This window comes from Labeo rohita, chromosome 13 (genome assembly GCF_022985175.1).
Source record: "Labeo rohita strain BAU-BD-2019 chromosome 13, IGBB_LRoh.1.0, whole genome shotgun sequence".
Lineage (NCBI taxonomy): Eukaryota > Metazoa > Chordata > Actinopteri > Cypriniformes > Cyprinidae > Labeo > Labeo rohita.
The window spans coordinates 13841776-13854659 of NC_066881.1; the positions used below are offsets into that span (position 1 = coordinate 13841776).

General features: G+C 37.3%; 1 protein-coding gene across 1 annotated transcript in view; it reads left to right on the forward strand.

Annotated features, from left to right (window-relative positions):
- Positions 1-12884, forward strand: part of camkmt (calmodulin-lysine N-methyltransferase) — a 136343-nt gene that overhangs the window by 106491 nt on the left and 16968 nt on the right. The window contains exons 7-8 of the mRNA XM_051126799.1: positions 2755-2821; positions 3874-3948. Of these exons, the coding sequence (XP_050982756.1) occupies positions 2755-2821; positions 3874-3948 (142 nt within the window). The remainder of the gene's footprint in view (positions 1-2754; positions 2822-3873; positions 3949-12884) is intronic.

Genomic DNA, 12884 nt, shown 5'->3' on the forward strand with positions numbered 1-12884 from the left:
GCCAGTAGAGTGCAAACATTTGACATCATTGAAATAATGGTGCTCCTCATAGTCCAAAATATGTATAAAACAATGTGGATTTTTTAAAATAATGTAAATCTTTCATGGGTCTTCTACTGCATATTTCAGTAAGAGACATAATTTACGTTATATTAAGCCTCACAAGTATTAATACCTGGGGTTCTCTTTACATTTATGAACATTTCAATTTCTTTTCTTCTACATCAGAGCCAAATTGGCTCTTCAATCTGCCTAATCAGCAAGATGTAAACTGCAGTAACTGCATCCTTTGTGTAGTGCAAAGTTCATATTTTGGTTTGTAAGGCCCACACTGGAGAACACAACCTCACTAGTGTTGTTTGAGACCCCTGCTGTATAGTATATGTCTATATGCAGTACTCCGATTCATGGCGTTAGGTGTGAGTCCTTGTGTTATTGCTGGACAATTAGATGTTACTCCAAATATACTTCCTATACCAAATACGACCCATGTTACTACATGAACACACACACTCTTTGCATTCTTCATCAAAAAATCAGGCACAACTAGGAATGAATAAAGTGTATCATAAAGTGCTGAGTGGGTTCATGACTCAGTGCTGATCTCAGTCTGCGTGTTTGAAAGACTGGCTGAGCTCATATTAAAGCCGTGGATGTGTAATCAAGAGACCCTACTGTTAACAGCTAATTTTCACTTCTCACACACCGTTTATGTTCTTTAATATCTGCTGCTCTTTGGAGCTTTACAAACTCTATTAAGCAGCAGTCCTGAAACTTGGTAACAATATATGCACAGGTGTTACACAGGAAGTCAATTTTTGGTCAGAATTGTGTCTCGGGGCATTGTTAAAATAGAATGAGCGAGACTCCAATGCTGACCTCTCCCCCAGTGGTCTTTTCCTGATGGGATTACACTGTAAGCTTTCCACTCTCTCTCCTTAGCAGTGGATCTCACCAGTGTAATGTGCGGACCCAGCCCCCTCCCCTCTTTCGTCGAGGGATTTGCCCTCCATCCCTGCGCTATAGATTGGATTTGCTACGGTTGTTTTCCATGAAGCAAGAGAGAAAGCGGGGCAGAAAAAGCGAGAAATCGTAATTGAATTAGTTTAAAACTGTCGAAGGGTCTATTCATAGATGCGCTGACATCAATCCCGCGGTATAACCACAATGGGTGGAGGCCCATCTGAGGAGATGGCCGCAGGTTAAAAGCCTCCCTATTGATTACCTATGGTGATGCTTTGCATGAGTTGGTTTTGAGCTCAGTGGTAATCTGAGGATGAGGTGTGGAGATAGACGGCTCTTACTGAAGCAAACGGACTCTGTGGGTTGAGGTCATATGAAAAAGTCTGACATAATAGAGTTCTGTAACATGGTTAAACAGGAAATCAGCTCGGTGTAATAGGCTCTTGATCAGAGGGATCAAGAAAAACTGTGTCTCACCTACAACTCTCATACGTTTTCATGTATTTTACTGTATTCTGCATCTTGATCAATTTGTTGTAGTATTCCTTATTTTATGTTCACAAAAGAACATAAATACAATACCAGACAAACTTATATATAAATTTATGAATGTATGGTAAATTTATGAAAGTAATATCTGTCTGTCTGTCTGTCTGTCTGTCTGTCTGTCTGTCTTTCTTTCTTTCTTTCTTTCTTTCTTTCTTTCTTTTTCTTTCTTTCTTTATTATTATTATTATAAAAATTGTATGCAAAGGCAAAGATTTTCACATGGGATGCAAACTTTTTTCTAAAATTTTCCAAAATTTAAAATTATTTATTTGTTTATTTAGAGTGCTTTTCCTTCACTTCACAACCTAATATTATTCATTCATTCATTATTATTATTATTATTATTATTGTTATTATTATTATTGTTTTGTTGTTGTTGTTGTTGTTATAAAAAATTGTATGCTAATTCTCACATGGAATGCAATTTTTTTTTTTCTAAAATTTTCCAAAATGTTAAATTATTTATTTGTATATTTAAGGTGCTTTTCCTTCACTTGAAAAAAATATTATTAATTCATTCATTCATTCATTCATTTATAATTATTATTATTATTATTATTATTATTATTATTGTATGCAAAGGCAAAGATTCTCACATGGGATGCAATTTTTTTTGTGTAAAATCTTCCAAATTTTTAAATTATTTATTTGTGTATTTAAGCAGATTTTTCTTCACTTGAATCCCCCCACCCCCCTCCAATATTATTTATTTGTTCTTTAATTTATTCACATATTATTATTATTATTATTATCATTATTATTATTATTATTATTATTATTATACAAAACGTATGCAAAGGCAAAGATTCTCACATGGGATGCAATTTTTTGTCAATTTTTTAAATTATTTATTTGTTTATATTTAAGCAGCTTTTCCTTCACTTGAGGAAAAAAAAACCTAATAATATTTATTTATGATTAGTTAGATGGAATAGTGAAGAAATAGCAGCCACCAAGTGTCTGTTTGTAAAGCATCCTAGGATGCACCTCAGGTTGGTTGAAATATTGTCCAGAGTGCATATCAGTGTTGACCAATCAGCAGTCAGGATCAGATCTATCTGGCTATAATTTGTGTAATTTTTGTAGTTTTGATGCTTTCACTCTTATTACAAAATATGGGAAAAGAGTAGGTGTGTTTAAACTTTTGACATGCTAGTGGATGTATCTGTCTTCATAAAGAATTAATTGTCCTGCTTTTATTAATCACGAAACAGCGTTGCATTTCTTGACAAAGAGCATCAGATGTGCGCAGTGTGATCGAGAGGAACAGACGAGAGGGGCTCTTCCTGTCTACCGATGTGTCCAGCAGGTAATCACTCCCAACATCTCTGATAATGAAAGCCAAAGCACTAATATTGCTTTTACATTACAGCCATATGAAGTCCATCTCTTATGTCAATACAGATTTGAGTGTTATAATTCGCCTGAGCTCTGCGCAGTCGAGCATGCCGTGAAGTATAGAAAAGTGTGTTTGGGTAAAGTGGCGTTTACGGCACTTGTGTTCGGGACATAATAGTGTCAATAAGTAGGCAGAAATGAGGTTGCAAGGCTCCGTGTCACTCCCTGAACCCAGTTGGCCCGGTAACGAGGTATCCGCAGCCCGCGGAGCGAGCGCTACGCTCTCTAACGCGCCGAGATGTATCCAGGCAGAGCGATGATGAGCCACTCTCGGTGATTGAATGCCCTCATCTAGAAAACTCAAACACACACACACACTTTCTCTAACACCCCTCTCTCACATTTGCCAAAACACAGCTCATCCACTGTGCACACCATCACGCAAATGCATTATCACCTAAAAAGTAATTTTGGCACTCAGTGATCTAACCACTCTCTCCCCCTCTCGTCTCCTCTCCTCTCTCTTGCTCTGCACACTTCCCCCTCCCTGTGTATTTACACTGGGCTGATGAAGTGAAAGAGTAAACGTATAATTAGCCTGCATTACTTTGATTGTTTTCTTTAGAGATTAGGCTTCCTGTCAGAGCGCGCGGTTTGAGTGGGGTGAAGGTCGCGTGTGATTGGTTGAGGGAGGGGGGGTGGATTCGCTTTCTCAAGTCAGTGAATAAGCAGCGCAGACCCCCGCTGAGAGAGGAGATTGTATTTCCACAAGACGTAATTTTTGTTTACTGACTGTTAATAATGGCTAATTAATAATCAGATTTGCTTGCCTGGAAACCGGCCCTAGCACTTAAAGAAAAGAGAGAAGACGATCGCCGCCAGACAACGGCGCAAATAGAGCGAGTGTCAGGTGTGTGAGATGTCTCTGGACGCAGCCTTGTGAGGGATTATGGGGGCGAGTGATAAATTGTGCAACGGGGTTGATGACACAGCAGCTATCATCCTGGTTCTGTCCTCTTTCAGGGTGGTGAGATGGGACAATGAGGCCGACGTGTCCGCTCTGGAGGGCCGCTTTGACGTGGTGATGTGCGCTGACTGGTAGGTTGATCCTTTTGTTGAACTGTCAGTTCTTCAGCGATCCACCGTCACCCAAAACATGACACCCGTGCAATCCGTACACAATTGCCCGGTGATCTTTCGGGCCTCACCGCATGGCTATACGGTGTACGACTGTCCCTTCGATTACAAAATAAATATCATATCTCACACTTTACTAGCATCTCCAGCCACAATATGTCTACACCCTCAATAAAAGTGTGCACCTTGTGTCCCGGTGATGTGGCATTAATATTCCTGCGCCCGTAACGCTTATCAGATGGCAGCCATCAGCTCGCGGATGGCACTGCATTATTTCCCCTCCGCCAGCTCCGCCAGGCATTTCCATTTTTCAGAAATTGCCTCTTTTTCATGCTTGGCGTCCCAGCAAATGGATGTCTTAGGCAAATTGCAAATAATTATGCCTGTGCAAGGAGAGAAAGAGAGCGAGAGAGAGATTGTGGAGCAATACAAACATTTCAATTAGCCAGGTTCTGAACATGTGGAACCATTGTTTTTTCTCTCTCTCTCTCTCTTTTGTGTGTCTGTGTAAATGCGTTGTTGTGTGTGCATTACACTAGTCTTTTACAATCGTTCAGATGTAAATTTTACTACTGGTACATTCAGACTTTATTACGTAATGCAGGAAAATTTTAAGTTGCTTGAATGCTATGTTGTGTAGTTTAGGAAATCCAGCTTAGGGAGGCCTCATGCGATCAAAGATGGGCCGTTCTCTTTATTTACATGGTCATTTAGTTGTTAAAGGAATGGTTCACCCAAAATTGAACATTCTGTCATCATTTACTCACACAAGTCTCACCAAACCTGTATGACTTTATTTCTTCTGTATGATATATACAGTCAGAAAAACAGTTGAAACAATGTTCAACATATCTATTTTTTTTTTTTATTCAGATGAAAAAGTCATAGGTTTGGAACAACTGTTCCTTTAATTCTTGTTAAAGAGCAGGTCATATGGTTTGTTTGTCTGTTTATTTCCTTCTTAAGGCCATTTCAGCATTTATGGCTATATTCATGGTGAGAACCAGTTAATCTGTAAATTGATCCATACACAAGTCTTGTCTTTACACACACGTCCGGGGACAATTTAGAGTCTTCAGTTAACCTAACCTGCATGTCTTTGGGCTATGGGAGGAAACCGGAGTACCCGGCATAAACCCACGCAAACACAGGGAGGACATGCAAACTCCAAACAGAAAGGCCTCCTGTCCCTGCCGGGTTTCAAACCGGGGACCTTCTTGCTATGAGACAACAGTGCTAACCACCGAGCCACTGTGCCGCCCCTAGGTCATAACATTGTCATTTTCTTAGAATATACATTTATACATAGTCATCTCTCAATGATTTGTTCGATCAGTTCTGAGCATAAGGTCTGTAAACCCCTCCCTTCCATAAGCCTACTCTGCTGTGATTGGTCAGCTGGCCAAGCCTGTTGTGACTGGTACAGAGAGGAGTACTCAAGAAAGTTAGCGAAGTCTGCAGTTGTTTTTGATGTCAGCAGGTTGAAGCAACCCCAATAACGACGTATTTAGCCCCTGGAATGTGAATTTGCCAGGGGAATCCCAACAAAAAGACATGTATTTTACACCCTGGAATATGATTTTTAATGGGGGACCTCCCCTCGAAACACGATTAGGCTAGTTTAGGGCTAGTTTTGAGTAGCAGTTGGGTGAGTTTTGTTGTGAAAAGCATGCACCAAAACAATAATATAGTGCTCCAGTTCGTTCTTAAAATAATGACACAAAAACATTTGAACACTTATGCAAGCGAATCATGCCCGCAGCTAAAGTTTAGCTGCTAGAAAATTAAAACAATAAAGGTGGTTACATTAGCCGAGTGCTAACGTGACTAACTGATGAAACAACACAGTTTGTCAACCAAAATATGTCTACGTTCTTTATTATTACGCGAAGTAATTAGAACGACAACAGTCTACATTAATCAGCATTTTCTTATGAATTCTCAGAACTATTTCAGTAAGACAGTAATATCATGGTTTACCTGGAAACCTAAAGCTGCATTAGGTATACATCACAGATTAGCACAAACAACTTGCTATTTTCAGCACTCAATTGAAAATGTACACAACGTATCAATCGTACTTACAGGTTGTGGTTCAGAGACGTTTGTTAGTCCAAATGAAGATTAAAAGCCAATGAAGATAAAAACCAAGATTAGAGAAGCAGTCCTTGGTAAAATGATGAGCTCACAACAAAAGGTTTGAATTGTATCGCTGTGGTATCGTGGAAAAATGAATTTGAACCACTGATTTCTCACATTATCATCTTTCGCCAATGAAAACAAAACAACCTCACTTTGACAGCGCGGAGCACAGCGCCTTCTCGACACAATGTAAACACACTAACTAGCGGAAGTGTTTGTGGGCAGGTCAGAGTGTTCGTATGTTGCTAATGTGTCACCTAGTGATGTAGATCGGTAACAGGCAGAAGATTCGAAAATATAACCACTCGTTAAGGCGGCTCTGAGTTTTTTGAAAAACAGTATCTTTATCATGCACTTTTCTGATTAACAACTTTGCAGACTGTTTACATTGAAGGATAGCTATGGTACAAACTGCAAAAAAAATGTTTTTCGAAAACCCATTATCTCTCTTGACCCCTGCTCTTTAAATTGTGTTCTAGTAATGTAACGTTTGCCAATAATTTATGCATTTATATTAAATCTACACATTAAATGCACAGAAATGCAGGAGGTTACTAGTGAGATTTTCTTGGTTAGTTTTTTTTTTCACGTCTGATTCTTTTCTAACAGTCCCTGCTTTCATTACATGTTATAATAACCCTAATTAGTAGTTTAATTATATACATTTTCAAATCATACACATTTTCCTTATCAGCGTTTTTCTTAACTCTATTATAGTTTATTACATTGTTATTACATTGTTATAAGCCCAGCTCTAAACAGGATGTTCTTTGGCATTGTCTCTATCTAGCACAAAGTGGTGCGGCTGATGGAGGCGGGGTATAATGATACCTGTGTGTTCTCTGGCGATGATCACTAAAGCCTGGTACAGCCTACTATTATTCTAATGTCAGACAAATGGCAGCTAATACGCAGGTAAAATGTGCAGCAGAGGGCCAGCATGAGATTGATTTGTGTGTAGTAAGGAGATACTACGTGCGTGTGTGTGTCTGCGTGTGAAGAGAGCGAGAGTGGAAGAAGGTACGTGAGGATGAATCATGCCGCGTTGGCTGTCCCCCCGTTGCTTGCACTAGCAACTCATCTGTAATTGCCGTCGTCAGGAGAGTGATCGCTCGGCGATTAACGAACATAGCCATGCTGACGATCACCTGCGAAAAGGTCAACAGCCACACTTCTGCTCCGATTAATTATAGTCTTTCAGACAATCGTCAAGAAAGGCAGGACATAATGCGGCGGCACTCACGCTAGGAGAGAGAGAGAGAGAGATAGAGACGTAGTCTCTGCTATGATAGCAAAAGGTTCCTCCAAAAGACAGCCCTCTGTTTCACCTCGCCTTTGTCTTCACAAGACAATGCTATTCTTGTCTGAAAACTATGTTTTGTAGCTATGCTAAGAGTTGACAAAAGCATGAAATTAGTACTCAAGGCCCACATACTTGACTTGTGCAGCTTTGTTTAAAACGTTATTTCCTCACCGTTGAGAAGGTAAAAGACTGATATGCTGTTTTAATCAGACTGTCTCTTTCACACAGGCCTGTTTAACATTGCTGGTGTGTGCTCTTGTTTTGTAATCTAGTTTAGTTTGTAGTGCTGTCTTGTTCCTGTTTCCTGTTGCTCCCCTCATTATTCTCTGATTGTCTGCATCTGTGTCTAGAAGTCACATACTGATTACATACAACCATTAAAAAAAGCATATTATGTATCCACATTATTTTAGCTGTAAAATGTAGGTGCGGCCATTTGTAAATTATATGGGTCTGGCTTCCGGTCTTATCCACATCTAGCTATTTTTAACTGCACAAAGCAGCTTGTTTTGTTGATTGATATTGCAAATTGTTGCGTCTTGCCTTATTATGTTAATGTGTTAACTTCATTATGAACACCCTGGTTTGTAGTGCAAACAGTTTTACCATTTACTGCATGCTGTTATTCATCTCGTTATTTCCCTATAGCGAATTATGTCCGAAATTCCACATTGAAGAATAAGGTGGATCAACAGTCAAGAGTCCATGAGTGCACTTTAGAATCCAGTGTGAAGCAATAGGTCTCCTTTTCACTTAGTGTTTCATAAATACTCTGAATTTGGGCATATTGTTTTTTTCTTCTTTTGCCTACTGTATAGTAGGGAACTATACATTCATTTTCAAGTCTTATCCCTCTATGGTGGTAATCTAAGGTGAGTTCTGTTTTCTCCTGTGAGTTCTGAGTTCTGTTTTCTTGTTTCCCTGTTTCAGAGTTTCTTGTATTTTTGTTACTATATTTTTGAAATGACTACTTCTGGATCCTGCTTGACCTCGTTTCTGAGTTCTCAGCATTACAGCACAAGAAATGTATAAAAGAAACATCAGCGTAACTGCAACAACAGAAGAATCCACAGAAAAGTATTTTCATGTTTTCTACATTGAGTATTTCTTTTAAAAATGGATAAATTAAACTCAAATTAATTAAAAAATGGTAGTCAAGAGCGTGCCATTGAGGATTACAGTAATGTCTGTAAAAAAAAATCTATACTGAAATAATATTGAGAGAAATGCAATTTATTTATTTATTTATTTGAACCTGTTAGGTGGTGCTGCACAGTTCAATAATAATATAAATATAATATAAATAATATAAATATATTATATATATTTATATTAATATAAATGCTTTTTACATTGTATTAATTGTAAATAATAATTATGCTAATAATAATAGCTATTATTATTATTAAATGAGAAATTGCTATTTTGTAATTTATGATTCTTGATTTCTGATACTTTACTCACCTCCATGTCATCCAAGATGTTTGTGTCTTTCCTTCTTCAGTTGTGAAGAAATTTAATTTTTTGAGGAAAACATTCCAACATTCCATATAGTGGACTTCAGTAGGGATCAATGGGTTAAAGGTCAAAATTGCAATTTCAGTGCAACTTCATTTGGTCATTTTCCTAAAAACTGAAAAGAAGTTATATACTTTTTAACCACAAAGGCTTGTCTTGCACTAGCTCTGCGATGCACGTCCGCGACTTACTTAATCACGTTGGAAAGGTCACGCGTTGTTAATTCTTCATCTGTGTACTTCGATCCAAAAAGGTAGGGTATAGTGCAAAAACACGTTTTATTTTCTCTTCCAACTTCAAAATCATCCAACATCATTGTTTTACTTTTTTGTAAAGGGAGTTTGACTTTCTTTGCACGTTCACTTTGTAAACAATGGGTCGTTACTTCCGCCTACGTCATGCGTGACATGCAGGAGGTCGGACTGGTGCAAGACAAGCATTTGTGGTTAAAAACTATATACATTTTCATTGTTTTAAGAAAATGACCAATCATTTCACTAGACAAGACCCTTTTTTCTCAGCTGGGATCATGTAGAGCCCTTTGAAGCTGCATTTAAACTGCAATTTGGACCTTCAACCCATCGATCCCCATTGAAGTCTTCTAAATGGAGAAAAATCTTGGAATTCTTTTCTCAAAAAACATGAACATCTTTGATGACAAGGGGGTGAATAAATTATCTGTAAATTTTTGTTCTGGAAGTGAATTTTTCCTTTAAACATGAGACCATCAAGCTCTGTTGTCAACATTTGGTTCATAAGTTTGAGAAGATGGTTAGCGCATGTTGCTTTCAATAATTCAAGTTATAAGCAACCCAAACCCATAATGAGTTCAGTGCAGCTCTGATACACTAAAAACACTGGATCTTGAGCTGCTCACGTCTAAAAATCATGAAGCCCTACTTAGATTGGCCTGACATCTAGCTTCACTTTGCAAATGTATGTTAATGTATGTCCAAGTAGAAATATCTAAAGACTTTTATTCAGTGTTTTCATTTGCATTCATAATGAATGTCAATGAACTACTGATATTTTAAGTTTCATATACATTATATAATGTGTGTTAATGACTTTATAATGGAGGTTTTAAGTATAGCCCATTTCAGTTCAGCTCCGTTTCTATAGTGTCTACATATAAACATGCTCACAGGGAGTCTGTTTTAAAGTGCTATGGAATGGCACTCTGGAAAAACACAGTGTATCCCATCACTTAGATCCTTGGTTGGAATCGCAGTAACACCAGGCTAGGGTCAAGCACGTGAAGGAGCAGTCAGCCGTGCTCCATGATAAGTGAATCAGTCATCAGTATCCTCCACTTGATCCCTCCAGCAGTTCCCATGGCGATGGGTGCCTGACACTAACAGGTGAATCTCTATACAATATGTGTGAGGTTCTCTTAGGTGAAAACAATTCTTGTGTAATCATGTTTGTTGAATTTGAGTAAAAAAAAAAAACTTTATTGAAACATTGCTATCTATGAAATGGCAAATGTTTTGTGACCTCCCACAGCAACTGAACCGATTGTGAGAGTGCATGTATCTTGTGATCCCTGGTTTATACTACTGCTTTACAGTACATACACACACACTCAAAACACTGAAGCACTACACAAACACACTTGCAGTGTAATTTAGGCGGCTCGTGTGAATTCTTGCAGCGGTCTCGTTGCGATCACTGCTGTAGTGATTGACTAAGAGCTTGGCATCTCGGCTTCCTCTAAGCTTCCTGTGTCTGTGGACTCAAGATAAAAGCTTTTGTGCTTGTTTATTTTAGTTTTTAAAGTTATTTAGTCTGATTTCTTTCTATCACCTTTTCTTGTTTACTTTGCCCCTTTGTTGAACTTGCTAGTGCCAGTGCAGGCATATTTTGTGCGTTTTTTTTTTCGTCTAAGACATAGTGAGAGAAAGATTTATTTACGTCTGTGTATTTTTAGAGCACCTCACCTTAACCACCTAAATATGATATTTTGTCACCTGCCTAGCGGTATTGTTTAGACCTTTTAACTAGAATAATAGCACACAGGAAAAAAATAAAGCAACACATAAAAGTGCTTTAAAAATAGCAACCAAATGGGACTGGTCAATAATTTTTCCAATAGCTCTGAAAAATGGTATAATTTACCAGTTATTTAGATGTCGTTTAGATAAATTGGCCACATCATTCACAGCATTTCAGTGTGGATTTCTGTACAGTTTGTGATTTCAAGGTTTGAAGCTTTGTAAAATTTTAGTCAGCTCAATTAGTGAATCGATATTAAACAAACAAACAAACCAATGAGAATGGCTGTGAGAATATGTGAATTTATATATACTGTTGAAGTCAAAAGTTTGTGTACACCTTGCAGAATCTGCAAAATGTTTATTTTACCAAAATAGGAGGGATCATACAGTACAAAATGCATGTTAATTTTTATTTAGTACTCACCAGAATAAGATTTTGAATTTATGAATTTACGAAAATGACCCCATTCAGAAGTTTACATACACTTGATTCTTACCTAAATTATCCACTGTTTTTGTTTTTTGTTTAGTGATGATTGTTCATAAGTCCCTTGTTTGTCCTGAATAGTTAAACTGCCCACTGTTCTTTAGAAAAATCCTTCAGGTCCCACAAATTCTTCGTTTTTTCAGAAGTTTTATGTATTTGAACCCTTTCCAACAATCACTGTATGGTTTTGAGATCCATCTTTTCACACTGAGGACAACTGAGGGACTCATATGCAACTATTTCAGAAGGTTCAAACACTCACTGATGCTCCAGAAGGAAAAACGTTGCATTAAGACTCAGGGGTGTAAACTTTTGAACAGAATGAAGATGTGTACTTGAAGATATGTATTTTTTTTATTTTGCCTAAATATCTTTTTTTTCATTTAATACTGACCTTTAGATGCTACAAAATAAACTTGCATGTTTCCCAAAAGACAAAATAAGTTCAATTTACCCTGATCTTTAAATTCAAAAAGTTTTCACCCCCTGGCTCTTAATGCATCATTTTTCCTTCTGGAGCATCTCTTTTTTTTTTTTTTTTTTTTTTTTTTTTAATTGCAATTCAGACTTTTTTTTGCAAGTTCATATGTCACAGTTCTGAGGAAAAAAGTCAGAATTGCGAGATGTAAACTTGCAACTGCAAGAAAAACAGTCAGAATTGTAAGATAATTATTATTTTATTTTTTTTATTCAGTGGCGGAAATAGGCTTCCATACATACTTGACTCAAATGATTTGTATGATTTTAAAACTTTTTAACCTTAAGGTTTATGTTTAAATGTAGTTTGTACACAAAAAGAAAAAAATCTAGATTAAATTAAGTAAATAAAAACAATATGTAATAAAAATCTAATTAAAAAAATTATTTAAAAAATAAATGATTAAAAAATCAAGCCATCAAGCATCCAAGAAACATGACGGAAATGTTATATCTGTGAAAACATCACATAAAAAGGGTTTTCTCTCTAATCATCAATAATGTCAGTCATCTTAGCGTAAGCTCCTACTGATGGTATGATTTTTATGAGTCATTTATCTGCCTTCACTTTAGGTTTCATTGAGGGGATAAGGTTAATGCACTCTGGATTAGGTCAGATCAAGTATTAAACCCCACCCATGTTTTAATCTTACTACCATCACCTTCAGATTACCATAGCCAAAAATATTTCAAGACAAGCTTTGTAAGGTTTCGTTTAGAGTTACGTACTTCTGTAATATGCTACCACACTTCTATTTATAGCATTGTAAATGCACTGTTCACACAGGCGAGGCAAGAGAGTGGGATTTGAATGTCAGTTAACCGCTTGTGAGAATGACGACAGTAATCCCAACAATCAAATCTTGCGGCCCAAAGCTCTGGCATGCTGCTGGTGCTGTTGTGGATGGTCATTAGATTTTTAATAAACAGAAAATACTTTTAATGAAAGGAGAAAGAATGATTACAGTATTAC